Genomic DNA, 25801 nt, shown 5'->3' with positions numbered 1-25801 from the left:
TGGCCTTTATCAGGTTGAGGAAATTCCCTTCTATTTCTAGTTGCCACGATTTTAACCTGAATGGGTGTCGAATTTTGTCAGATGCCTCTTCTGCAGCTACGACATGGTCATGGGTTTTTTTCTCTTTATTTTGTCAATGTGGTGAATCACATAGATGGATTTTCCAGTGTTAAACCAACCTTGCATTCCTGGCCATGACCACTTGGTTGTCACAATGTGCAATCCTTTGGATCCAATCTGGTGATGTTTTGTGAGGGGTCCTTGCATCTGTATTCGTGAGGGATATTGGTCTGTGGTTTTCTTTTTCTGCAACGTTTTTGACAGATTTTGCTTACACTGCCCTCATATAACAGGTGGGGAATATTCCTTCCTCCTCTGATGTCCGAGGTTGGATTTGTATTATTTGTCCCTTAAAAGCTTCGGGATAGGTTCTGAAGTAGAGTTGTCAGTACTTGCTGATGGATGGGATGCATGAGGGGGGAGGGTCAAGGGTGACCCCAAGGTTTGGGGCCTGGGCAAGCGGGGGACTTGTGGGGATGGATCCTGGGATGAGGAAAGCTGGGGAGGTGGCAGGCGGAAGGGGGAGCATCAGCTTGGGGCACATTAATTTGGGGTTCCTCTAAGACACGCAGTGGGTGTGGATCTGGTGCTTTGGGGGAGACAGAGGGGGCGCAGAGGTGGGGAAAAGGAACTCAGAAATTAGTGACAGGGTGGGGCCCAAAGGCATATCCGCCTGGATCCCAGGCTCCTGGTCAGCCCCCTCAGCCAGGGATGTTGTTTTCTCTCTGGGCTCTTCATTCCTGGGTGAGTCCTGACCCCTGCAGGCTCCAGTCAGCATGGCTTGGGGAAGGGACGGGGTGGGTCAAGGAGCTGACCTGGGCCCTGAACACAGGCAGAGAGCATGAAAAGACATGCGCTTTTCACCAGGGGACATTTATTGCACATATTACACATCAGAGCCAAGAAGCTCCCGGTCTGATGGAATGGATGGGGCCGGGCAGGGGAGGGGGGCAGGCACTATTCCTGCAGACAGTGAGGGCTGCAGGTGGGCTTGGAGCTGGGGAGGAAGCGAGAAGCAGGAGGGTCAGACCCCCGGGGCGTCGCAATCCAACAGCCCCAGGGATCCAAGACCCCTCCCCCTCCCCCCCACCCCATTTGCAAAGTCAACAAAAGATTCTTCCTTTTACATCCATGTCCACGTCTGAGTCCAGGCGGAACTGGATTCCTCTCCTGCCTCACTGGCCAGCCATGGGGGGCTGCAGGGCTCTGCGGCATCACTGGTGCTCCAGGGTGGAGATGAGGGCTCCCCAGGTCTGTGGGTGGCAGGACCGGACCTGGTCGTGAGAACGGGGGAAGCTATTCCCTCCCAGCTCCTGGGGCCAGGTGGGCAGGCGGTTCCTTCCCGTTTGCTTCCCACCCACCTAGCTTTGGGTCTCAGTTTCTCACCCACGAGACAGCCTTCAGAGCACAGGAGGGATGTGGGTGCAGCCCACCCCCTGGGTTAGGATCCCGGCTGTGGGACCCAGTACACATTGCTCAGCCTCTCTGAGCCTTAGCTTCCTCATCTGTGAATGGGGATAAGGAAAGGGTTTGGGGTGGGGGGCTGAGTGAACCAGAAGGTGTACACATGGCCGCCTCTGTACACAAGCCTTTGTTCCAAGAGAACAAAGGTAGGAGCCGCAGGGCTTCTTGGCAAACTAAGCTCTGAATGCCACAACGTCACTCCTGCCGTATTCTTACCATTAAACCAAGTCCCCAGATTCCAAGGGGTGGAGAAACAGACTCCCCCTCCTGTGAGGGAAGCTGCAGGGAATTAGTGGCTGCACAAAGAGATCTACCTACCTCTCTGTGAAAAGTTGCTTTGTATTGATATTTGGCTGGAGGAACCCGAGTTTCTCCAGCAGATCCCCCAGTGATGGGCAGCTAGGTTATTTACGGTCTTTTACAAATGAGGTCATAGTGACTCTCTAGGGTGGATACGGTTCAGTGGAACAAGCTCATCTTATCCCCCTTTCTGGGGAGTTCTGCCTGAGCCCCCAGGAGGTCAGGGTCTCCCTCTCTTGGGCCCCCGGAGCATCTTGTTCTCAGCCTCAGACTTGAACACAAAGATCTGTGCTCTTAACCAACTCCCCATCCAACAGCAGCCCAGTGCCCGGCCACAGAGTGGCTACTGGATGACTTTTCCTGAGCTTAAGAGAGAAGGAATGGGACCTCAGAGAGGTTGGGACACTTACTCTCAGCCACACAGCAAGTGGTGGAAGGAGATTGGGGCCCCAGACTTTGTGGTCACAGAGAACTTTTGCGCTCATTGGCTGGGAGGTGAGGGGTGGGTGGAGAGTGGTCTGAAGCCTTTGAGGGCTGTTATGATGGAGCAGAGAGGCTCCCGAGACAAGCCTTGCTTTCTGTGCAACCTAAGCTGGGAGCTGGAAAGCCAGGTGTCCTTGTCCTTCTGTCCTGGCCCCTGGCTGCCCCGGGGCTCTAACGAGGTCTGATTAGCCTCCAGGCCTCACTGCTCCCTCACCCCACCTCACCCTACCCCGGGGTCCGGACCCCTGGGCCTTCTGACCCCGAGATCTGGGTCTCAGCCTTTGTGTCTCAGCATCAGATAGGGCAGGCTGGGTGTGTGGAGAGAACAGAGGCGCCGGTGCCCAGGTTCTCGGTCCCTCCACCGTGTGTCCCCCCTGCCGGAGTCGCGGTCCCCCGGCTGTTGAATGGGCACGGGAATTGCCCCCAAGAGCAGGACGCATCGGGTTGGATGTTGGCAGTTTGGGTGCGCCCAAGTTCTCTGTCACAGCCTTCCCTGGGGCTGTGACCCCAGCTAGCCCAGGGTCACAGCCTTCCCTGGGGCTGTGACCCCAGCTAGCCCAGGCCCCCCCGCTGCCCAGCTGCTGGGGCTGAGGCCTCTGATGAGGGAGCGGGATGAGGCAGGGCCGCCAGCTGGCAGGGAAGTGGGGCGGGAGGGATGAGCGCAGGGCTTGGCTATGCGGCCCCACGACTAATCCCCGGCAGCAGGGCCACAGCAGAGCTCAGATCCCCGTGATAAGCCAGCTGCTTTCAGTTTATCTGGTGGCAATGATGGACAGGTAGCGTGGGGGCCATCCAGCCGGGTCCCCTTGTGCGGTGGGTTCCTGTGTGTCGCCAGCTGTTGGCAGAGGGGCCCTGGTCTACAGTTCCCACCAGGACAACTCCCACTCACTCCCGGCCCCACTCGTCCTCACATGCACAGCGCTCCTGAGTGACAAATAGCAGACACGAGCCTGCTCTTAGCAGAGAGTGCCGCAGAGGTAGGGTCCTAATGAGGACACTGGGTTTAGGAAATGGGGCCAGGAGAAAGCCCTGCTTCCTGAGGATGGGCATGGGGACATTCATGACCATGGCCCCTGGAGTCGCCAGCTGAGGGGCAGGGGTGGGCGCTTCCTGAGTTGAGGCGGGAAGCAGGTTGGGCTAGGAGGTCGTGGGACCGGGCGGACAGCAAGGCTCCATCCAGTTTGTTCTTTGTGAGGTCACGGCTGTGCGGGGATGTGACAAAGAAGGACATGGCTTTGGGGGAACCACTCGGGCCGGCGTACAGAGGCACTGAAGTGACAGGGCCTGCCGCTGAGAAGGCTGGCTGGGGGGTCTGCATGCGCTGTGGCCCCAGGGGGGGCTCTGCAAAGGCTCCGGCCTCCACGTCCCGTGCCCTCACCTGGAGTGTGCACGCTCAGTCACCTCCGAGCCCCCCAGCCCTGGGCCTGGACCCCAGACGGCGCACAAACTCTGCTGGATGGACCGCATCCCTGGGGCCCAGGTCTTGTCAGAACACCAAGGCTGAAAGCCAGAGTCCAGGGCTCCTGGACACTTGAGGTTTGCAATTTTATAAAGAAAACAAAAACATAAGCTATACAAAAAGGAAAGTTCCGTTCCTATGGGTGGCCCGAGTCCTGGAGGAGGGGCGGCCCCGGCCGCTAGGCGTCTTGCTGCTGGATGAAGGGGTTGGGGATGGCCTCCATGCCGTCCTGCGGGCAGATGAGCACCACGGAGGTGCCCCTGCACACCACCAGGCCCAGCTGCCGGGTGTCCTCCGTGAGCTTGTACTGGTCATCAGGGTCTGCGGAAGAAGAGGGGCGGCAGTGAGGCGGCGTGGGCTCAGAGGCCCAGGGGGGTGGGGAGGACAGGCCAAGGGCCCCACTCCCAAGCCAGCTGGCAGCCTCTCCCCGAGACGGACCACGAGGCTCAGGAAGAGCTCTGGAAACAGCCGCGTGCAGCCTGTCCTCCTTCTACAATGAGGACACAGCCTGGGGGACAGCGGAGACCGAGTTCTCAGATGGGCGGCAGAGAAAAACCCCATCTGCAGAATCTTGAAGCCCTGTGGGGCCACCATTCACCCCCGTGCCAACGGGCTGTTCACAGTGGGGCGAGGGGCCCAGGGAAGTGACGGCACGCCGAGGAAAGCTCTCCTGAGGTCACGGCGGCGAGGCCTCCATTACTGTTACTGCACGATGGCGGGCTGGGGAGGCCCGACTTGGGGTGCGGCTCCCCACTCCCAGACCCCGCAGGATGACAGCTGTCCAAGCCTGCCCCTCCCCTCCCGGAACCGTGTGCATGCGTCAGGGCGTCTGTCCCAGGGCTGTTCTGGGGGTGAGAACAGGGCGCAGACTCAGCCAAGGAGTGAGCCAGGGCCCAGGTGGGAGCGGCCTCTGACGCAGGAACAGCAGCCATGCCTCCAGGGCTGCTCCGCCCGGGCCCCGTCTAAGCGCAAGGCACACCCCAGCTCCCTTGGTTTTCCCTACAGCCCCACGAGGTGAGGCTGTCCTTTTCCAGAAAGTCATCTGCCCAAGGAGGCCAGGCCAGGATCCCAGCGGGGGAGACTCTGGGCAGACTCAGTGGGAAGAGGGAAGACGAGGGCAGAACAAGAGGCCCCATGGGGTCGCTCCCCAACAAAGAGGGCCTCTCCCTGGGGGCCCTTTGACACTTCTGTGCAGCTCCATTAACTCTTCACCAGACTAACGTGTGTCTCAACATCAACAGTCCCCAGAAAAGACACCCCTTCTCTCCTAGGCCTTGCGGTCCCCTTCATGCTACGGTCAGGCTGAGCTGAAGAACTTCCTGGCTGATGGGCAAGGGTTGGCCTGACCACCATGCAAAGGGCCTGGGGACCTGGGGGAACAAGGAATAAGGGAGAGGGGGCCCTCTGTCAGCAGCCGGGGGTTAACACACAGGGACAGCAGGAGATAAGGGGGCAGGACGAGCCGCAGGGCAGCCGGCTTTCTCACGGCGGGCGCAGCATCTTTCCAGCCCCTCTGGGCACGCCTCAGCCCCAGCGGGTGCTCAGTGCTGGTGAGGAGTGGATCCGGAAAATACTCCACTTCCACTTCATACCAAGTCCTGAGACGATGGTCTACTGAGCCTCGCCAGGACAGCGGGAGATCCAACACATGTGTCAGCCACGTGATCCACAAGGCACCACGTTCACACAGCCGTTGGGTGGCAGCGGAGCAGCTTTGGAACAAACAGTAAGGAGGGCCCAGCGAGGACGCCTCCGAGCCCCATGGGCTGCACTCACCTCTCATGTACTCGATGGTGCCATCCAGCACGAGATTGAGCAGCGGGTCAAACCCTTTCAGGATTCCACTGGCTTGTCGGAACCACCGAGAAGAGAAGAGAGACAGACAGGCATTAAGATCAACAGTCATCCTGGGCAGATGCGAGCTGTGCCCGGGTGTCAGCACGTGAGATTAGGGTGCCCCCGCCGGTGAGGGGTCTCCCCAGCCGGATGCAGGTGTGGGAGCAGCCTCTCCAGGGACAGGACAGATGGGAGACCATGGGGGAAGCAAGGGAAGGGCTCCCAGACAGGGAGCAGTGACAGCGGACCCCAAAACCATCGCCACCACGATACAGTCAGCAAAATCCGCCTGCGCCTGTTTTGTAAACAGTTTAACTGGCACCTGGCCATGCTCATTTGTGAAATGTCGCCTGTGGCTGCTTTCCTGCTGCAATGGCAGAGTGGAGTAGCCGCGACAAGAGACCGTCTGGCCGGCACAGCTGCAAATATTTCCTGTGTGGTGTCCTAAAGAACAGGTCCACCAGCCCTGCCTGAGGGCGACGCCCTGGCCCTCTTCCTCTCCTGCTCACCCTCCCCTGCAGAACAAAGACTATGAAGGCACCCACCTAACGGGGTTACGGAGAGTGACAAATCCAGTAACACATCCAGGCACTTGGCCCCAGCCGGGCAGCGAGCCTGCACCCGCAGGTCTGCCCTCCTCACCAGGACGGGGGTGCAGCAGGCGGGCAGGATGCTCAGAGCCAGCGTTCCCCCCCCCCAACAGTGTGGGACGGGACCCACGATGGGACGTCAGTCTGCACTCAGGCTGCGACAGACACACTGCTTCATGGATCTCATTAACGTCCATGAGTCGGTGGACTTTCAGTGCATCTAAAGAGAGGCTATGCCGGGCAGGCCTGACCTGATAGGTGAGCCGTTAAAGGGATGGGCCCTTTCTGAAAAAAGAAATTTCAAAAATGAGATTTTCCTGTTGGTCTTGAAGACGTGAAGTGCAGTGCTGTGGACAGAGTCTGCGGCAGGGGCGGTGAGCAGCCTCTAGGAGCCCAGGGGGTCCCTGGCCAACTCTTGGCAGAAAATGGGGACCCCAGGCTTGGAAGAGGACCCTGGGCCTGAGATGACAGGCTCTCAGACACACTCCTTTACTGCAACCTTGTCAGAGACCTGAGCCTGAGGCACCCAGAGTCTGGAACCACAGGCGCTGTGAGATAAAAACGTATGTTGTTTAAGCGTAGAAAACGAACACTAGCGCCTTGAGAAGCAAGAGCCCCATCTCTTCATACATCCCAGAGCCAACACGGTGCCAAGTGTTTGTTAAGATTCCGATCCTCGGGGGCTTCCCTGGTGGCGCAGTGGTTGAGAGTCCGCCTGCCAATGCAGGGGACATGGGTTTGAGCCCTGGTCTGGGAAGATGCCACATGCCACGGAGCAACTAAGCCTGTGTGGCACAGCTACTGAGCCTGTGCTCAAGAGCCCACGAGCCATAACTACTGAGCCCTCGTGCCACAACTACTGAAGCCAGCGCGCCTAGAGCCCGTGCTCCACAACGAGAAGCCACCGCGATGAGAAGCCCATGCACCGCAACGAAGAGCAGCCCCTGCAGCTAGAGAAAGCCCGTGCGCAGCAACGAAGACCCAATGCCGCCAAAAAATAAACAAATAAATAAATAAATTTAATTAAAAAAAAAGAAAAACACGTTACCTGCTTTAAACTTTAATCTCAGTGCCACTACTGAAGTAGGTGGAGTTAATAACCTCTGACAAGTGAGGAGACTGAGGCTCAAAGAGGGTAGCAACTTGCCCAAAGTCCCACAACCAGTGAGCTGGGGCTGTGCCATGAGCAGCGGTCCCCGCATAACCCTGCAGCATCATTCCTGCCGTCTTCGCATCAGACTCTAACAGCAAATTCAGAGTTAAAGCCTCACAATAACAACATAAAGCCGCAAACTGTGACAGGTGCTACCAGGAACTTATAACAACAGGGGCCTGAACTGGGGTGGAGGCGTGGGGGTCAGGGAAAGCTTCCCAGAGCAGTCGAGAGCTCCCTGCAGTACTCAGGTATAAAACGTTCATCCCGTTACCCTGGAACAACCGTGAACAAGGAGACGAGATTTGTTTTAAACAAACCCTTAAGGCAGCTTGGTGGAAACTGACCATAGGGCCGTGGTTCGCAACTGGGGCAATTCTGCCGCCCAGGGGACACTAGGCCATGTCTGGGACGTCACGACTAGGCGGCTCCTGGCACCGAGTGGGTGGGAGCAGGACGGCCCCCAACGGAGAAAAATGCGGCCCCAACGTGAGCAGCGCCGAGCCTGAGAAACCCTCAGGTGCAGGACGACCCGTGAGGAGCTGGGACAGCCGCCTGAGTGAGGCAGGACCCACAGGAAGCAGAGCCGTGAATCCCAGCCACTGTAGCTTCCGGTGAGGTTGGGGACCCTTTGCGTGCCTCAGTTTCCCCACCTGCAAAAGGGGCATAACCATTCCTACCTGCCGGCGCCGTCAGGCCAGCACGAGTTGTCCAAGCCTAGCGCTTAAAGCGCAGCCCAGGCATCCGTTATCGGTACCGCCGCCCGTTACTCCTCGTGGACCGTGGAGGGGGCGGGAGGAGGGGCCTCACCTTCTCGGCCTCCCTGGAACTTCACTCGGATCGTCTTGTCGATGTACTTGGACAGGTCCAAGATGCTCTCCTTCTTTTTCTTCTCTTTGTCCTGCAGGGGAAACAGAGCTCTGTGAGGCGGGGAGCGCGGCCGGACTCCGCCCCGCCAGCCCCGCCAGCCCATCCAACCCCGACAGCGGCGCCAACCCCGCCAGCCGCGCCGCGCGCTCACCGCCATCTTGCCCGGCCGCGTCGCTGTGCGCAGGAGCCGCCGCCGCGCCCGTTGTACCCTGCCCCGCGCGCATGCGCTGCGGGCGCAAGGCGCCTGTGCGGCGCGGTGCGCCGGGGCGTTGCTGGGAAACATCTGGCGACGCCTGAGGCTGGGACCGGGCGACATGGCGGCGGCGGCGGCGGCGCTGGCGCGGCTCGCGGCGGCCTTCCTCCTCCTCGCGGCCCAGGTGAGGGCGGCGCTGACCCCGCCGGCCTCGCCGGCCGCGGTGCCCCGGCCCCTCGCCCCCCACCCCGGCCCCGCGCAGGATCCCGCCCGGCCCGGCCTGGGGCCAGTTTAGGGGATCCGCGCCCCGCGCGCGGGCGGCCCGCTGGCCCGGGGCTCGGTCGTGACCTTGCCCGGCCCGTCTCCCTTCCCCGCCTGGAAGTCCTTCTCAGCCACAGCGTCACCCGCTCCCGCCTCGGCCCCTGCTGGTCTGTCTCGGGGTCTCCCACCGCCGCCGGGGACGCCCCTCTCTGGCTCCGTGGCCTTGGCCGGGGGGCTACCCCTCTCTGAGCCTCAGTTTCCCCTTGAGTGCCATACTACTCCCTTTCCCCGTGGTTGTGGTAAACTGTCGAGCGCGGCACCCAGTGTCTGGTAGTGTCGGGAAGCGGCCAGGAGCCCAACCCTGGAGTGGGGTCGAATCGCCGCCCCATCTTTTGCTCCCGTGACCTTGGCAAGGGAGTTTCCCGCTTTGAGCGTCCGTTACTCGTCTGCAAAAGGAAGATAAGTATACAGTGCAGAGTCAGCAAAACGATGTAGGGGAACACGAGCGCGCAGCATGCTACTTGTTTGTCACTAAACCTTCAGGGTCTCCAGTGCTAGCGGCTGGGGGGGGGGCGACCAGGAAATGGCTGATGTACGTTGTCATAAGCGCATCTTTTATTTCCAAATCCTCCCTCTCCCCGCCAGGTTCCACAGGTCAGGAAATACCCGCCCCTCAACAGCCCTACAAACTGGGCCGTTAACCTTGACCCTTCTGCTCCAGTGCCCCCACCTCTGCTCCAGGCGGTTGGCGTTCTCCCGTGGCTACTTTTGTCCAGTTCATTCTCAACACTGCAGGAGTGATCCCTTTCAAAGTGTGTCTTGTGGGCTTCCCTGGTGGCGCAGTTGTTGAGAGTCCGCCTGCCAATGCAGGGGACACGGGTTCGTGCCCTGGTCCGGGAGGATCCCACATGCCGTGGAGCGGCTGGGCCCGTGAGCCATGGCCGCTGAGCCTGTGCGTCCGGAGCCTGTGCTCCACAACAGGAGAGGCCACAAGAGTGAGAGGCCTGCGTACCGCAAAAAAAAAAAAAAAAAAAAAAAAAAAAAAAGTGTGTCTTCTGTCCAGATGCGAGCCTTCTGGTGGCTTCCTGGCACATTTAGGAGGCCTTTGTGATCTGGCTGTCAGGAAGCTTCGCGTTCTCTCCAGCTCTAGTGTCTTGAAGGCACTCTGCTCGCTGGTCTCTGTTTCCCTGAATTCCCCGGTTATGCTTCTGGTCTCAGCTTAGCTGTCCCTCCCTCCCAGAAGCTCTCTGGGACGCCCCCTCCCCAGCTGCTTTGCCAGCCCCCTGTACTTCCCCCAGCCCTGTTCACTCATCTTCCCCAGCAGTCTGAGCATTTGGAGGCAGGGACTTTAACTCTCCAGATATTTCAAATGAGGGCCAAGCAATGGGACGCAGTTGTTCTAGGAATGCTTTTCAGAAGCAGAGGTGCCTGAGGGGCGATCTGAAGGATGAGTGGGCGTTTGCTAGGTCAAGAAGGTAGAGAAGGTTGTTGCAGGTGATGGGAGCAGGGCCGGAGGTGTGAGAGCTGATGATTTTTTTTTAAATAATAGATTTATTTATTTTAATTCTTATTGGGGTATAGTTGATTTACAATGTTGTGTTAGTTTCAGGCGTACAGCAAAGTGAATCTGTTATACATACATATATTCATTCTTTTTTAGATTCTTTTCCCATATAGGTCATTACAGAGTATTCAGAAGAATTCCCTGAGTATACAGTAGGTCCTTATTACTTATCTATTTTATATATAGTAGTGTGTATGTGTCAATCCCAGTCTTTCAATTTATCCCTCCCCCTTACCCCTCGAGAGCTGATGATTTACTTGGAGATGGTTAGGGTCCACTACAGCTGGCGTGTAGGATAATCCAATGGTTACACCTGAGGAAGGTGTCATCCCAGTGGAGGCCCTTCAGGTGCCCTTGCAGGGAAGGCCATGGAGGGAGCAGCAGTGGGAGTGGCTCCAGGCGTTGGGGGTAAAGGGCAGGCTGAACGTGTGGCTTCTCCGAGCTGGAGTCCAGGGGAGCAGACTGGGCTGGTCGGAGCTGGGTGCTGGGACATTTGGACTTTATTCCCAGCTGGCTGAGGATTTGGAACTTTACCCTGAGCGTGGGGAGCCAAGTAGAGTGTAGAAGCGAGCGGGAGAGCACCTGGGCCAGCCCTTCCCAGGACAGAACCCTGCGTGTGGTTCTTCATGGCGCCCTGGTAAGGCCAGCTCTCCACGGGGCGGGAGGCTGATTGCTCACAGCTCGAAACTCATTCCCTACCATTCTGTGACCCTGCCCAGTTGCTGTAAGTTGTGCACATAACAGCCCATGTGGGGCCTGTTACTCGGCAGATCTGAACACAGTGGCGTTCTCCCTGCCTGCCCCCTCCTCCTGCCCCTTCACCCCTCCCACTTTCCTCCACCTAAGCTTCCCAGGTCCTAATTAGCCCCTTCTAGAATTCACCAAGTCTTAGGAAGACTGCTCCCCGTCTGGACCCCTTAGCTTCTTTCAGAGTCCCCTGACATGGATGCTTTCACCGTCATCTTGAAGCATAGTTTCCCTAGGAGTTCCTGAGCTCGATATGATTGTGGCGCATCGGGAGATGGCCTGTCCTCGGTAGCCCCAGCTGTTTCTCATCCTCCAAACTGGGATGGGCCGTGCTGGAAAGTGGGGGGACACTCACAGCCCTGGGCCCTTTGGAGGAACTCCTCCTAGCCCTTTAACTCCCCGGGGAGGAGACAGTGTTCACGGCGAGACTGTGTTCTCGGGTGTTTGATACAAGCCCAGGCTTATTTCTTAACAGAAAGCCAGTTGTGCACGTGGTGAGGGGAGAGCTGTGAAGTGCGCCCTTGTGCTTCTCGGCGACTTTTTAAAAACAAATGCTTCTAGTCGTTCCCATTTTATACAACCGACAGTTTTCACCAGCAACTCGGATCCCATAGACCAGGGGTCAGCAAACATTTTCCAAAGGGCCAGACAGTATTTGTGGCTTTTCAGGCCACATGGCCTCTGTTGTAACTCCCCGGCTCTGCAGAGAGCAGCATAGGCCCTACCCTACGTTCAGCAACCAGGCAGACATGTTATGATAAAACTTTACTGACAAACACAGAAGGTGGGCCGGATTCGGCCTGGGGGTTGAGGGATCACAGAACCCCTGCAGTGGCCCAAGGTGGGGGCAGGGCAGGGCTGACCTGGGGTGGGGGCCCAGGGCTGGGCACTGTACTTGGGGGCAGCCTGGTGGGGAGAACCCGGAAGAGGGGGCTCCATGTCCTACCTCTGGTTGAGGGAACGAGGTTGGCCAGGCAGGGGCGGGTGGGGAGGATACCACGCTTCCCTCCCTTGAGCGCTGGTGGCAGTGCCCATGTGCCCTGCAAACACAGCCTCACTGAGCATACCCAGCAGCCCATTTGGCTGTCGGCACCTCACTCCAGGCGACAAACCAAAGCGCTGGGCAGGGGCAGTGGGGGCCCCGGTTTCTCTCCACGCCGCCAGCAGATGTGGGCCTGTGGGGAGAAGCTCCCGGAGCGGCTGGGCCCCGTTACGCATTCACAGAGGGCCTGGCCTTCTGAGCTGGTTTGTGCCCCAGGCCTGCTGTCGGGGCCAAGGCCCCTCGGGACCCCAGCTGAGTCGGAGCACCACCGCCTGTAACTTGAGAAGGCCAGATGGGGGTGGGGGTCTGTCCCTGCACAGACAGGCTACTGCCTGTTGTCACCAAGGGGTGCAGTCTCTGTCTCGGCCTCCGGGCGGTACAGAGGGACAGCCCTGGGAGCCGGAGTGTGCAGAGTTGGGGTCCACTTGGACCCCTCCAGCTCCAAGAAGCCAAGGGGCTGGGGTGGGCCCAGGCCCCTGTGGGCATGGCATGGCCAGGCTCCCTGCTCAAGGCCCTCTCTGGGACCCCTCCTCCCTCGCAGGTCCCACAGCCCCGGGGAGCAGCCCAGACCTGGGCCAGACAGCATGAGACCCGCTGGGGCTGAGGTCCTCGCGGGGGCTCCGTAGCTGAGCCCGGCCTATAGGAGGAAGCAGCCCCGTCAGGGACGCAGCGGTCCAGGCGGGAGAGGGACGAGCAGGCAGGGGGGACACTCATGTGCGGTACTGGTTTCTCATGTAGATAAAGCCGCTCCCAGGCCCTGGCCACCCCGCTGCCCTCAGCGGAGGGGCTGGAGTTCCAAGGACTCTGGGCCTGCCCCTCTACCCCACTCTGAATTCACACTGGGAGCAAAGGCCCCGATGGCCCGTGTGCCCAGCCCGCCCTGTCCTCCGCAGTCAGCCAGCTGCCCTCGACCTTGCTCCATGTCAGAGCGGGCGGGGTCCATGTGGACTCTGTGGGACCCTCCACGAGCAACCTGCTGCCTGGCGGGCCTGGGCAGGAGGAACTGGAGGCCTTGTCGCCCTCCTGGGAGTAGTGGGCCAGGAAGCCGGGCACTTCTGCTGCCCGTGCCCATCGGGAGCGCTGCTCTACTTGCTCGGGACGTGCTGGGGAGGAGGTTCTGTCAGCTGCCTGGGCCCTGCTGGGGTCGTGGTGACGCCATCTGTCATGAAGACCCCCTACCCAGAGCAGCCCTGCCTCTCGCACTGTCCACGTCTTGCCGCGCGTCCGAGCAGGGAAGGCCAAGGTTCTGACCCAGGGGTTCCCACCGGCCTGTGGCCCAGCAGGTGCTGGTCACGTGACCTGGCCTCCACCGCCCCCTTTCTGCCCTGAGCCTGCTGGCCTCGCTGGGTGGGGGCCTGTCGGCTGTTTTCCCGGGAGCCCGTCGGGGAGCCTGGAACCTGCTGGGGCACCGCTGACTCTCCCCGTCCCCTTCTTGCCTTATGGCAGTGGCGTGGGGCTCTTGTTCTCGCTGTAGTCCCAGGAGGACTCCCCCGCTCCTGCCACTGGAGCCACAGGGAGGGGACCTGACATGGCCACTGTCAGTGCCCAGGTCTCCCTGAGGAGGCTCAGCCCTGCCCTCCTCATCGTGTCCCCCCTCTAAGATGTGACAGTTGTACCCCACCTGTGCTGTCGGAGCGAGGGACCATCCAAGCCAGGTCGTGCTGTGGGCCGGCCTCATGTCGGCTCTCTGACCGATGCCCCCTGTCCAGGTGGCCTGTGAGTACGGCATGGTGCACGTGGTGTCCGAGACTGGGGGCCCCAAAGGCAAAGACTACTGCATCCTCTACAACCCGCAGTGGGCCCACCTGCCGCTCGACCTCAGCAAAGCAGTGAGTACTGGCCAGCGCGGGCGCCCCCTCCCGACGCAGGGTCTTGTCTGTCTTGCTTGCCGCCCTCCCTCCACTCCTCCCCTGGGTCTCCCGAGGGCCTCTGGAGGACGGGTCTTGCGGAGAGCCATTGAGGACGGAGGAAGGGCCTCTGCTGGGAAACGGAGGTGGGATGTGTCCCCAGAGGAGCTCCCCAAACTCTCGGGGCCCGGGTTTCCTCGGTCATGAATAAAAGATGTCAGGGCGCTGCCGAGGGCCAGCCCCTGGCGGGGACGCCGGCCAGGCTCCCCCCACCACCCGTCCGTGCTGGGCTGGGGCGGCTGGTGAGAGGAGTGACGGGAGGGGCCGTGCCCGGCCCCATCTTTGGGGTAGCCCGGACGGTCTGCTCCCTGCTCTGGCCTCACTCCTCCCAGAGGGACTCAGGGTGCCCAGTGCCTGGCTTGGCGGGTGGAACGAAGGCCAGCACTCCCGCCCGCGCTTTGTGCTGTTTGTGACGGGCTCGAGAGAGGCGGGGAGGGTTCCTGAGCACACGCCGCCCTGTACCCCTCCCGTCTGCCTTGTGCTCAGGGTGGGTGTGCGCACACGCTTGTGCACGTGCGTGTGTGTGCGCGCGTGTGTGCGGGGCTGAGACCCTGTGGGCTTGAGGTGAGGCTGCGTAGGGGTGGTGGTCGCTGCAGTGGCCTCCGCCGACCTGTCTCCCCGAGGACGCTGTGTGCCCCGGCTCCCCTGGAGCGGCTCACGTGAAGGCCACCCTCCTGCAGTCTCTTCTGCAGGTGCGGGACTGGACGACCTCCGTGCTCTGCTCTCCAGCCGACCTGCCTGCCAAAGGCTTCAGTAACCAGATCCCCCTGGTGGCGCGGGGGAACTGCACCTTCTACGAGAAAGTGCGGCTGGCCCAGGGCAGCGGGGCGCGTGGGCTGCTCATCATCAGCAAGGAGACGCTGGTGCGGCCGCCAGGCCCCTCCTGGGCAGCTGGGGGCCCTGGGGGGCAGGGTCGGGCCAGGGTAGACGAAGAGTCTGGTTTCCTACCTGTGGCCTTGGAGGGGCCCTGTCCCAGGGTGGTGCTGGGGTCCGACAAGGCCTGGGGTGGAGCTCTGGGCCTGCCACCTGAGGAGCGGGTGGCATGGGCCGCGTGCCACCCTCTCCCTCAGGCCCTTCAGGGCTGACCGGTGTCACCCAAGCCCAGGGTTGAGAGGGGAGGGGAGCTTGCCCTCCCCCAGAGGGAGGGGCCGAGCCCGCAGGCCTGCCCTCAAGGCGGTGTGGCCCTCCCACCTGGCCCCCGAGGACCCCGACATACACGCAGGACTCCTCCGCCCCCTCGGGGAGAGCTGGCACTGCGGGCCGCACCGTCAGGAGCGCTTGGCGGCCTGCCCCGCCCTGGGTGGGCCTTGCTAAGCCGTCCAGCCGCCCTCTCCCCGCCTCCCCCAGGTCCCCCCAGGAGGCAACAAGACGCAGTACGACGAGATCGGCATACCTGTGGCCCTGCTCAGCTACAAAGACATGCTGGACATTTTCGAGGTAGGCTCGTCCCCAATCCTGTCTGCAGCTGGGCCCAGGGCCTGAGGACACGGTGTGCCCGCAGTGCTGTGAACGTCAGGAATGGAGACCCCAGCCCTCCCCTATGCCAGAGACCCTGAGCGTCCCCCCCTGCTCGGGCCTGCCCGGCCCCTCGCCCGGCCCGGCCCTGTCTGACCAGAGACCGGTGCGTCGTTGATTTGGGGAGCTGGGTCTGGAGCAGGCGAGCTGCAGCACACAGTGACACGGGGATGGCCAGGTTCCCCCCTGCAGGCTTCGCGTCTCCCCCAAGGGACCCACCGTCCGTCTCTGGGCCGCTTCCCAGGCCACGTCCCCCCTCGTTCACTCATGCGTGTCTGGGGGCAGGGTCTGTGTTCCTGCACGCGCGCGGCCATGTCGCCCTGCCCTGTGTGAATCTCGTCCCGGCAGAGCCCCCCTCTCTGGGGTCAGGAGTAGCGGGTGAGGGCGTGGGGTGAGGCAGGATCTCCCGGCCCCTGGCTCCTCGAGCGGGCCAGCCTCGGCCCTCTGGGTGGTGAGGGCACGGGTGGGCACGGGTGGGCCCCCCCGACCTTAGCTCTCTTGTGTTCCCTGAGGCAGACGTTCGGCCGGGTGGTACGGGCGGCGCTGTTCGCCCCCAAGGAGCCCATGCTGGACTACAACATGGTCATCATCTTCCTCATGGCTGTGGGCACCGTTGCCCTCGGAGGCTACTGGGCCGGGAGCCGGGACGTGAGGAAGTGAGTGGCCTGCGCGTGTGCATGCGTCCCGGATGGGCAGCCCTAATGCTGGGCAAGTAACCACGAGAGTCCGCACGCCCAGAGAGCCTTCTGGAAAACAGCTGCTATAAACACCCGGGAGACCTGTTGAAAGCCCCGAGGGCCCTGCTCCCCATGATTCTGTCCTGCCCTCAGGGTTCCCGGCCCGGGCCCAGCCCGGCAGGGACATCCACGGGAGAGCTCGCCCCAGCTGCCCAGGGAAGGGCGGTGGTGGGGTTGGTGCAGGGCCAGGGTCCAGGGTGGCCCCCATGCGGACACCACAGCTTGGCCCTGGGGACCGGAGCCCCACCTCAGCAGGACTGGCTCCGTCGGGGGGGACCCCAAGTACACATGGTGGGCAGGGACGGGGGACTGGCCGACGGGGCAGGTGATGGTGGTCACCTCTGGGCAAGCTGTCCCTCAGCCTGTCCTTCCCCATCTCTGTGGTCCTTGGCTCCCGGGAGCGGTGCCGGCCGGTAGGGTGTCCCCCAGACCGTTCTCGTCTTTCAAGGAGGTACATGAAACACAAGCGGGATGACGGGCCCGAGAAGCACGAGGACGAGGCCGTGGACGTGACGCCCGTCATGATCTGCGTGTTTGTGGTCATGTGCTGCTCCACGCTGGTGCTGCTTTACCACTTCTACGACCAGCTCGGTGGGTCCCCGTCGCCGGCTCTCAGGGCGTCGGGTGAGGGGGGAGTCCAGGGGCCGTGTGGTGGGCGGTGGCTGGAGGCCCTTGTTGCTGGCTCACCAGGAGGGGCCTGGGGCTACCCCTTCCTTCCCATGGGGCGGTCACCCTGCCAGGGAGTGAGGCACAGAGCCCTCCTTCAGGCTCCCCTTACCGCCCGCCCCGCCCTGCAGTCTACGTCATCATTGGCATCTTCTGCCTGGCCTCCTCCACGGGCCTGTACAGCTGCCTGTCACCGCTCCTCCAGAGGCTGCCGTTCTGCAGATGCAGGTGAGCCCCCGGGCGACCCCCACCTGCTCACGGGGGTCTCCCTCTGCTGCCATGTGGCCTGTCCGCCCCCACCTCCCGTTACCCGGCCCCCGGAGGCTCCACAGCTTTGCTGAGCCCTCGGTCAGTCTGGCACGGTGCAGGCGTTACAGCAGGCGCCCACTCCGTGCTGGCTGGGGGCTCACGGCCCCACCTCCAGCCCCTGGGTGGGCCTCCCTCCCCCGGCCTCCCGTCCTGGGTCAGGGCCCATGGGACCCCTCGGGGTACACCGCTGGGGGCAGCAGGCGGGCAGTGCTGCTGATCCAGGCTCCGAAGGTTCCCTGCGGTCAGGGGTCTGGTCTGGTTCTTGTGGGGCAGGTGGGAAACAGAAGGGTTTAGATGAGGTCCGATGGGGGTCAGGAAGCTTGGTTCAGGGGGGTTGGGGGAGGGCCTGGAGCAGGGCGGGCTGTGCGAGAGGGGTCACAGCACCCGACAGAGGGCTCCTGCGGGTGGGGTCGGCTTAGCGACTGGCTGAGGTCTGCTTCCCCCACGGCCCTGCCCCTGCCCGCTCTGCCCTGCCCTGCCCTTGGGAGCCTCCCTTCTAGAAATAAAAGGTGAGGGATGGTGAGTTTAACAGATAAGGTAAAGGAGAGGAAGGGGCAGGGCCAGGGGTGGCCCTTGGGAGCAGAGCCCGGCGGACAGCAGGAGGACAGACGGGGAGGCCGCGGGCTTTTGGGCAGGAGTTGAGCTGACCCTCCGGGTGCTGGGCAGAGGCGGGGCTGTGAGGGTCAGAGGCCGCTGACCTCCCCACCCGCCTGCCCGCCCTCAGGGTCCCCGACAACAGCCTGCCCTACTTCCACAAGCGCCCTCAGGTCCGCACGCTGCTCCTGGCGCTGCTGTGCGTGGCCGTCAGTGTGGTGTGGGGTGTCTTCCGGAACGAGGACCAGTGAGTGCAGCCCTGGAGGCCCTGCTGGGGGTGGGTGCAGCTGTCCTCGGGTGCTCTGACCTTCCTGCGACTCCCCGAGCCCTCCGCTCGGGGCGCCTGGAGCCGGGCCAGCTCCCGGTTATGAAAGGCTCTCCTGTCAGTGCTCTGGACGCAGTGGCTGCACGCCGTCCAGGCCTGGCCCTGGCTGCCCTGTGGCTTGTCCGGTGCCCCGGGATCTGCGATCGCAATCTGGGCGTGAGATGCCGCCGGCACTGCTGCCCGGGCGCCGAGCCGTGTGCTCCGGGGCAGCCTGGACGTGGCCTGGCGCCGCTCGGCCGCCGCTCCGTTGTGGTGCCCGCCTGCCTGCTTAGCTAGCTCTGCTTCTCCCAACACCCACCCCCCGGGGGGCCTCCCCCGCAAGGCAGCGTGCCACCGCCTGCCGTCACTGACACCATCTGGCACTTTCTCTGAGCTTCTCCCGGGGCAGTTAAACGCTCTTGGCTGTGCTGCTGTTTGGAGCTACAACAGATTTAACTGGCAGAAGGAAAGCGTGAAAATATTTTGAGTCCTTTGTACACAAAGAGAATAAGGACGCTCACGGTTAAATCCAAGCCAGAAGGCTCGCTCCTTCGCATAAAAGTAGAACAGGCCACGGTTTCTGCCATGTCTGGGCGCCCACGTGGCCTCGGTGAACCTTCCCTGCTCTCACCAGCACCCTGGCCCAGAGAGGTTCTCATCCTGCGCTCAGATGAAGCTCTGATGAGTCTTGAGGGGCAGGGAGGATGGGGCCGGCTGTGGGGCCGTTTCCCAGCTGGGAGCCTCATCACATGCGGCTTCATCACACAGCTTTGACTTCCCAATTCGGAAGTGGCCCCAGCAAGGGTGGCGCCCTGCTTCCCAGGACTCCAGATGATGTCCTCAGGGCCCCAAGCCCCTATTTCCCCAGAGACTGTGTGGCATTTGGCTGGGTGGGTACAAGTTTTGCTTTTCTGAATTGCTTAAAAGATTTTTTTTTATTTTTTGAGGTACGCGGGCCTCTCACTGTTGTGGCCTCTCCCGTTGCAGAGCACAGGCTCCAGACACGCAGGCTCAGTGGCCATGGCTCACAGGCCCAGCCGCTCCGCGGCATGTGGGATCTTCCCGGACAGGGGCATGAACCCGCGTCCCCTGCATCGGCAGGCAGACTCTCAACCACTGTGCCACCAGGGAAGCCCTTAAAAGATATTTTTGAGGGACTTCCCTGGTGGTCCAGTGGTTAGGACTCCACGCTCTCACTGCTGAGGGCCCGGGTTCCATTTCTAGTAGGGGAGCTCGGATCCCACAAGCCCCGCGGCACGGCCAGAAAAAAAAAAAATTTTTTTTTTTTTTTTTAAGAAATTTGAATCCGCTGGATGCATGGCCCCCCCTCGCCCTGCACCCCCTGCCCCGGGCTGTGATCTGGGTGGGAGAGCCGCTGCTGCAGAGGGACAGACGCCCTGACACGTGCCCGCCTTTCTCTGGCTGTGGCGTCAGGGTTGGGGGGTCGGTTTACCTCCTGCTCCTACTGGCCGTTGCTGCCCCTCCTGTCCCCCCATGGGCCTCAGGACATTGGCCGCTGCCTTTGTCTGCATAAGGGTCTCTGCGGTTCGTCTGGGCGCTGGGCAGCTTGGACTTGGCGGCTGAGGCTTCCAGGGCTGGGGTGGGGCCCGGCAGGCGGAGGTTCTTGGTGGACACCCCGCCTGAGGGTGGCTGCGCTGCCTTCCAGGTGGGCTTGGATCCTTCAGGATGCGCTGGGCATTGCCTTCTGCCTCTACACCTTGAAAACCATCCGCCTCCCCACGTTCAAGGTGAGGGCCCCTCGTGGTGGCAGGGGCGCTCTGCGGACGAGGGGACGGGGTCTCTTGGGGTCAGCCCCGTGCCCGCCAGCCACGCAGCCCTGCCCAGGGCCTTCCACTCTGAGCCTGGCCCTGTGTGGGCTGTGTGGTCTTGGCTCATCCGTCCCTCTGGCCACCCTCTTGGGGACAGGGCTTAAGGATCAGTGCAGAGTTGTCTCCCGGCATGGCGGCAGCGTCTGTGACCGCTGGCCGAGGGGACACCCGGGCGGGCGCGCGCAGCAGGGCTGCCTCCTTGCTGGTGAGGTGAACAGAGGAGGGAAAACCAGATGAAACCAAGGGGGCAGAAGCACAGTGCTCGGGACCCTGGGCCAAGGCCCGACCCTAGCAGGAGGAACCTAGAAACACACAGGCAAACGTGAAGCCGGGCGTCACCTGCCCAGACCTGCAGCTGGCCGGTCGCAGCTGTGTCTCTCTTCAGCGTCCCATCAGAAAGTCGCCCTCCCTGAGCCTCCGGCCTGACATTACCTCCAGGGCACTGAAGGTCAGGCTGCCTGTGCTGAGCTGAGACTTTCTCCTAAAGTCTTTGTCCCCACAGGGAGACTCTGAGCCGGGAGAGGCAGGGACACGCCCTGGAGGGTCTGTGCATCTGGGACCCCGGGCGGGGCGGGGTGGAGGGCAGGGCCGGTGGAGGTCCCCGAGCACAGCCCCCAGGACGCCCCGTTCCCAGGCCTGCACGCTGCTGCTGCTGGTGCTGTTCATCTATGACGTCTTCTTCGTGTTCATCACGCCCTTCCTGACCAAGGTGGGCTCTGGGTTCCGCCCCCCCCCCGCCCTGGCCCCCACGTTCCCGTCTGACGCAGTCCGCCTTCTCTTAGAGTGGGAACAGCATCATGGTGGAGGTGGCAACCGGGCCGTCGGACTCGGCCACACACGAGAAGGTACGTGGTGCCCGCGGCCGAGGTGCTGAGCGGGCGGAGCGAGCGCGCGCTGGCGGGTCCTGGACACGCTGTCCTTTCCCCCCAGCTGCCCATGGTGCTCAAGGTGCCCAGACTCAACGCCTCGCCGCTGGCCCTGTGTGACCGGCCCTTCTCCCTCCTGGGCTTCGGGGACATCCTGGTCCCAGGTACTGGGGCCGGGCTTGGGTGGCCCGGGTGCCCTTGGGGGTGTCAGGCCACAGGGGCTGGTGGGCAGAGGCAGAGCTGAGCCAGTGGGGCCTGGGGGGCAGGGAGGCGGTCCCCCGGAGGTGCTGTCCCAGCCGCATTGCCCCCAGGGTCCCCCTCTGGGCCCCTCCCCACACCAGGCAGCCTCTGAGCTGGGGTTTGCGCTCGCCGGAGGTCTGGTTACCTGCCAGGAGTCGAGGGTGGTGCCGGGCCAGCTCCCTCCTGAGCCGGGAGGAACGCACGGTGCCCGGTCCCTCCGGGGAAACCCCCGGTGCCTGGCTGGGGCTGCGGCCCGGCCTCTGCCCACGGCCTCTCCCCCGCAGGGCTGCTCGTGGCCTACTGCCACCGCTTCGACATCCAGGTGCAGTCCTCCAGGGTCTACTTCGTGGCCTGCACCATCGGTAAGCCCGCTGCCCCGGGGGCTCGGCCATGCCCCGTCCTCCGCCGCGGGGTGGTAGGGGACAGGCCTGCGCCCACGTCACAGGCCTCCTTGTCACTTTCCACGGTGGTCGTTGTTTCTCTTTTCTTTGGTCTTCTTTGTCTTCATCTTTTTTCCTTTGTCTTCTGTTTGTTTCCTTTGTTACTAAAGCCATTTACACCAAAGGGATGTTTTCTCATTTTCTGTTGAGTCCAATCATTTCTAAAAATGTCCAAACCAGTTCTCTTGTCCTGCTGGGTCAGCTCTTCAGGACGAGCAGGGGTGCAGAGCGCACAGGCCTCACCAGCTGACACAGGTGAGGGGAGGCCCCGCCATGGCCCCCAGCAGTGCCAGGCGGACGCAGGCCAGCCTTCCCGGCGTACTTTGGGCCGTTGCCGTCCGCCCCTTCCCACCGGGTTCCTGAAGGTCCAGACACGTGCTCCCCGCCCCTGCCCCCTGGGTTCACACTCCATGATTAGCTCGTCCAGATGCGCCTGCAGAGCTTTTCTCCGTGTGAACCACAGTTTGTCAAATTGTCCTCTAGTTCCCGTCACTGAAACCCTGTAGTTGGCTCGGTTGAATCACTTCTTTAGGACCGGTGGCTAGTCCACAGCCAATAAGCGGGAACTCTCCCTGCACAAGCCTATCGCTTGGAAACCTGGAGGTAAGGAGCAGGGCAGGCAGCCCAAGCAGACGCAGGTGCTGGAGACGGGGCTCGTTGCCTCGGAGGGGATGTGCCAGTAAACGGTGTCTTTCTTTGTAACTCTTCACCTGGGAGTAATTGCACGTGTTCGGCTGCAAGGTTAATACAGTGAGCCCCGCGCCGCTGCGCTCAGGCCGACCCCTCTAACTCCCCCTCGTGTGTGCTGTGTTGTATGTCCGTCCCTGTGCTCTACGTGCGCGGGGGTCTTTATACGTTGGACTCACACATCCCTAAATAACACACGCTATTTTATGCTGAATGGTGAGCAGGAAGTGTGGACGCTTCTCACCGCTCAGTGCTTTCATGCGGTCACAACTCAGTTATGAAAGGTGTGATTTCCTAATTCTGTACCTACGTTACTTCAGTTCAAATTACTTTTCTAACTAGAGGCTTACAAAAATGAGACACTGGGGCACGTCTGCAGCTCCTCCAGCCACTCCCGGGACTCCAGGCCTTCCCATAGCGGCTGCCCACTTCCTCTCCCCAGTCTAGCGGCTGGGACCTCGCTCCCTCCTCTTTCCCTGCTGACCCCGGGCGTGCACTCTCGCCTGCCAGCATCCGGGAAGATGTGGGTGGGGAGGACCCGCTGGCCTGGCCCGTGGGTCACAGCCACGGCCCTGGCACGAGCTCTGCGTCTCCTGCCCCTGTGAGCAGTGGGTGGTGAGCCTGGGACTGGCCAGGGTAACATGCTGCCTGTCTCCTTCCGCAGCCTACGGCATCGGTCTCCTGGTGACGTTCATGGCGCTGGCCCTCATGCAGCGCGGCCAGCCTGCCCTCCTCTACCTGGTGCCCTGCACGCTCGTCACCAGCTGCGCCCTGGCGCTCTGGCGCAGGGAGCTGGGCATGTTCTGGACGGGCAGCGGCTTTACGGTGAATACCAGTTTGCTATGAATGTCTGCGAGAAATAATAGCCTAATAAGCCCTAACTAGAGTTAAAGTTGAGTAAGACCTCCTAGCGTTACAACTAAACTCCCAGCCCGCGTCCCGTCTGTGGAAGGTTTTGCTTTGGGTGTGGCGCTCCTGTGGCTGCAGGGCGGGGAGGGGTACGCGTGCTAATGGTGTGGCTCAGGGTGACGCTGCTGCCCCGCTGCCCCGCTGCTAACCCATTTGGTTGGATTGGTTGGACTTGGGGTTCCAGCTACTTCTGTCGCAGGCAGGGGGCGGGCCGGGCCTTGTTCTTGTCTGAAACTGAAGAGGCCACTCCCCGTGCAGCGCAGGGTGACCGCTGTATCCCCGCAACTCAAGGGCGTTCCGGGCCTGCGGGGTCTCTAGTGGGCCCTGTTAGGAAACCCGTCCTGCCCTGATGGGGGCTCTGAGCACTTCCGGCGTGTGTGTAACTTGTTCGCATAGATGTGAACACGCTGTGCACGTGGTGTGGCTGTTGTGACCTGGTGAGTCGGGAAGGCTTCCTGGGCTCAGTGCCCACCGTCCCCAAAGGTCTCCCTCCTGGCAGGCGTTGGCTTTGCTGCAGAGCGGGTGGATTGGTTCTGGAAGGTTCCGGAGGGAGAGCAAGCCAGAGAAGGCAGGGCGGGGCCCTCCTGGGGCCCTGATGCGGTGCTGGTGCCGGCTGGCGAGCGCGGCTCCTTCCTGGGCCCGGAGCCCCCACGCGGCTCCGCCAACCCGGGCCTCTTTCCTCCCTCCCCAAGAAGGACCTACCTCAGTCGCCGTGGGCGCCCGCCTCCGCCGACGGCCCGCAGCCCAAGGCGGACTCCGCCGACGGCCCGCAGCCCCCGGCGGACTCCGACGCCGCCCCCTCCCGGCAGCCTCCCGGCCAAGAAGCGGCCCCGTCCCCTCCGCCCGCGGAGCAGCCCCTGGAGCCGTCCGCGCCCGAGGAGAGCGAGGCCGGCGCGCCCCCCCAGGAGCCCGAGAGTCCGGCCGGCCTCGCCTCCGGCCCCTCGGCCTAGGGGAGGGCGCAGACTCGGCCCCCGCACCCCGGGACTGGACCCACGCGGCCCTCAACTTGGTGCTCTGGTCTGGCCGATGCGCACGTCCTGCTCCAGCCCGGCCACACCCCGGACCCCAGCGCTGCCCCGAGCTCGCGTGGCCGTCAAGCCCCCGGCCGGCTGAGGCCAAACCCGCGCGAGCCCCGCTTCCGGCGGCGGTGGTGCCCCGGGGAGGGCGGAGCTGTCACCTCCGCCGGTGGCCGTGGACACGCCCAGTTTGGTGCTTACCCTGCTGCTGCTTCCCTTCGGGTCCGGGCCAGGAGAGGGAGGGGCCCTGGCTCCTGGTGGAGGGGCGCCTTTGCCCAGCAGGGCCCCCAGGGGTTTGGACTGGACCCCGCCGCGGCTTTGGGGGCCCGCGGTGAGCGCCGAGCCCTGCGCCCGGCCCTTCCATCGCCCGGAAGCGCCCAGCACCTGTGCTCCAGCTCCTCCATGTTTGAATAAACGGCCACAACTTTTTGAAATTCTGGTAGTGTCGCCTCTTGGGGTGCGAGCCCTTCGGACTGCCCCTCTCGGGGGCGGGGCTGGTGCCAGGCCGGTGGCCCCATCTTGCCTTTCAGCTCAGAAGAACTCGGCCCCCACCCTCGCCACAGGCACCCGCACGCTCTCAGCACCCCATCCAGTGCACGCACCTCGGCCTCCAACTCCAGCACGGGGGACGGGGAGCTTCTGGAATGTGGGAGGATATTCTGGAACTGGCGTTATGTTTTCTACCTCACGAACAGGGTTCTCTGAACCTCACGACGGAGATGCCGCCGGCCCCCGTGTCACCGCCTGGCGACAGAGCCGGCGCCCGGAAAGGCACCCGGGGCTGCTGCTCGCCAGGGCCCTGGCCCGCTCCTCCCCGTCCACGCCGCACGCCGGCTCCGCGTCCCTCCGCCGCTGCTGCGCTGCACACAGCAGGCGGGGGCCGACCACGGTCCGTTCCAAACAATACCAGCGCCAGCCAGACTCACCGCCTCTCAGCCACGCCTCTCGAGGAAGAAACGATGTTTATTCCTCAAAAAACCAGAAGACGTCTTCCACCTGTTTCTGTGTGTTTCTCAAAAGAACAGGCGATCCGGTGGGAGGGCGGGGCTGGAGCAGCTGGACCTGCCCAGCCCCACGGGAGCCCCTGGCCTTAGAGGCCGGGACCAGGACGCAGCCACGGGGCAGCCTGGAGGGGAGGCCCAAGCGGACCCCCGCCCTCCCTCTACGGACTGCGCCTTCCTCTAAGCCATTTTGTATGTCGGTAAAGAGCGCGGAACCTCTCTTTTTTCTGTTTCGGAGGTTTGACAAACGTCAAGGAATTCAAAGGCGGATGTTAGTTCCTGAAGTTTCAGTTTGCAGTTTTTGCCTTGCTTCTGTTTGAATCTTATAATTAAACACAGCTTTTGATACTTACGGCCGGGTCTTTGCCTTTTCTGTGGTGCAGCGAGCTGGGGGTGGGGGGCGGGGCTCGGGGGCGTTGTGGGGAAGCCCTCGTTGGGGGGGCCGGGCTGGGCCCTGGTGGCCTTCAGCCTGCAGGAATTCCTGTGTGGATGGAGGTTTCTGGAGCAAACCCGCAGCCTGTGGCCACTGGTGCCGCCCAAGTGGGGTTTCAGCTTTGCCGCCTGTGGCTACTTGTCTTTACTCGTGCGGGGTCCTCGTGAGGGGAGGGGAGGGTAGCGGAGCCTGCTGTTGCCTGCGTTTGGATACTGTCAGCTTGTCTGTGATGATCTAAGAACCACGGAGGGAGTCACCTGTAGCAGGGCCTGCGGACTTTTTGTAAAGAGCCAGACGGTCAATGTTTGGGCCTTTTTGGGCCACAT

The 25801-nt window shown here is 62.4% G+C and overlaps 2 protein-coding genes across 5 annotated transcripts; one reads left to right on the top strand and one right to left on the bottom strand.

Moving 5' to 3' along the window:
- Positions 1–3838: 3838 nt before the first annotated feature.
- Positions 3839–8531, bottom strand: LSM7 (LSM7 homolog, U6 small nuclear RNA and mRNA degradation associated; the record flags this gene model as incomplete). The annotated part of the gene is made up of 4 exons (XM_082623692.1): positions 3839–4087; positions 5543–5614; positions 8156–8246; positions 8367–8531. The coding sequence occupies 4 exons, from the start codon at positions 8529–8531 to the stop codon at positions 3945–3947; spliced, it is 471 nt and encodes a 156-aa protein (XP_082479818.1). The 3' UTR covers positions 3839–3944.
- On the top strand, positions 8480–24109 carry SPPL2B (signal peptide peptidase like 2B). 4 transcript variants are annotated; one of them, XM_082623691.1, is made up of 15 exons: positions 8480–8592; positions 13732–13851; positions 14610–14792; positions 15277–15366; positions 15961–16100; positions 16630–16772; positions 16979–17075; positions 17881–17997; positions 19721–19802; positions 20518–20592; positions 20666–20728; positions 20814–20913; positions 21274–21351; positions 22781–22941; positions 23718–24109. In XM_082623691.1, the coding sequence occupies exons 1-15, from the start codon at positions 8530–8532 to the stop codon at positions 23973–23975; spliced, it is 1770 nt and encodes a 589-aa protein (XP_082479817.1). In that variant the 5' UTR covers positions 8480–8529; the 3' UTR covers positions 23976–24109. The 4 variants fall into 4 exon arrangements, with proteins under 4 accessions (XP_082479817.1, XP_082479814.1, XP_082479816.1 ...); XM_082623688.1 differs by having other exon boundaries at positions 16630–16805; positions 23721–24109; XM_082623690.1 differs by having other exon boundaries at positions 16630–16805.
- Positions 24110–25801: the final 1692 nt, after the last annotated feature.

Source organism: Mesoplodon mirus, assembly GCF_964341445.2.
Source record: "Mesoplodon mirus genome assembly, chromosome: 5".
NCBI classification, from domain to species: domain Eukaryota; kingdom Metazoa; phylum Chordata; class Mammalia; order Artiodactyla; family Ziphiidae; genus Mesoplodon; species Mesoplodon mirus.
The sequence above is the reverse complement of the archived record's forward strand: the minus strand, read 5'-3'. Positions and strand labels throughout refer to the sequence as shown.

Coding starts and splice junctions, on each gene's coding strand:
- SPPL2B (XM_082623690.1), top strand. CDS start 8,530: ATGGCGGCGGCGGCGGCGGCGCTGGCGCGGCTCGCGGCGGCCTTCCTC. Junction 14,793..15,276: donor TCATCAGCAAGGAGACGCTG/GTGCGGCCGCCA, acceptor CGCCTCCCCCAG/GTCCCCCCAGGAGGCAACAA. Junction 17,998..19,720: donor GTCTTCCGGAACGAGGACCA/GTGAGTGCAGCC, acceptor GCTGCCTTCCAG/GTGGGCTTGGATCCTTCAGG.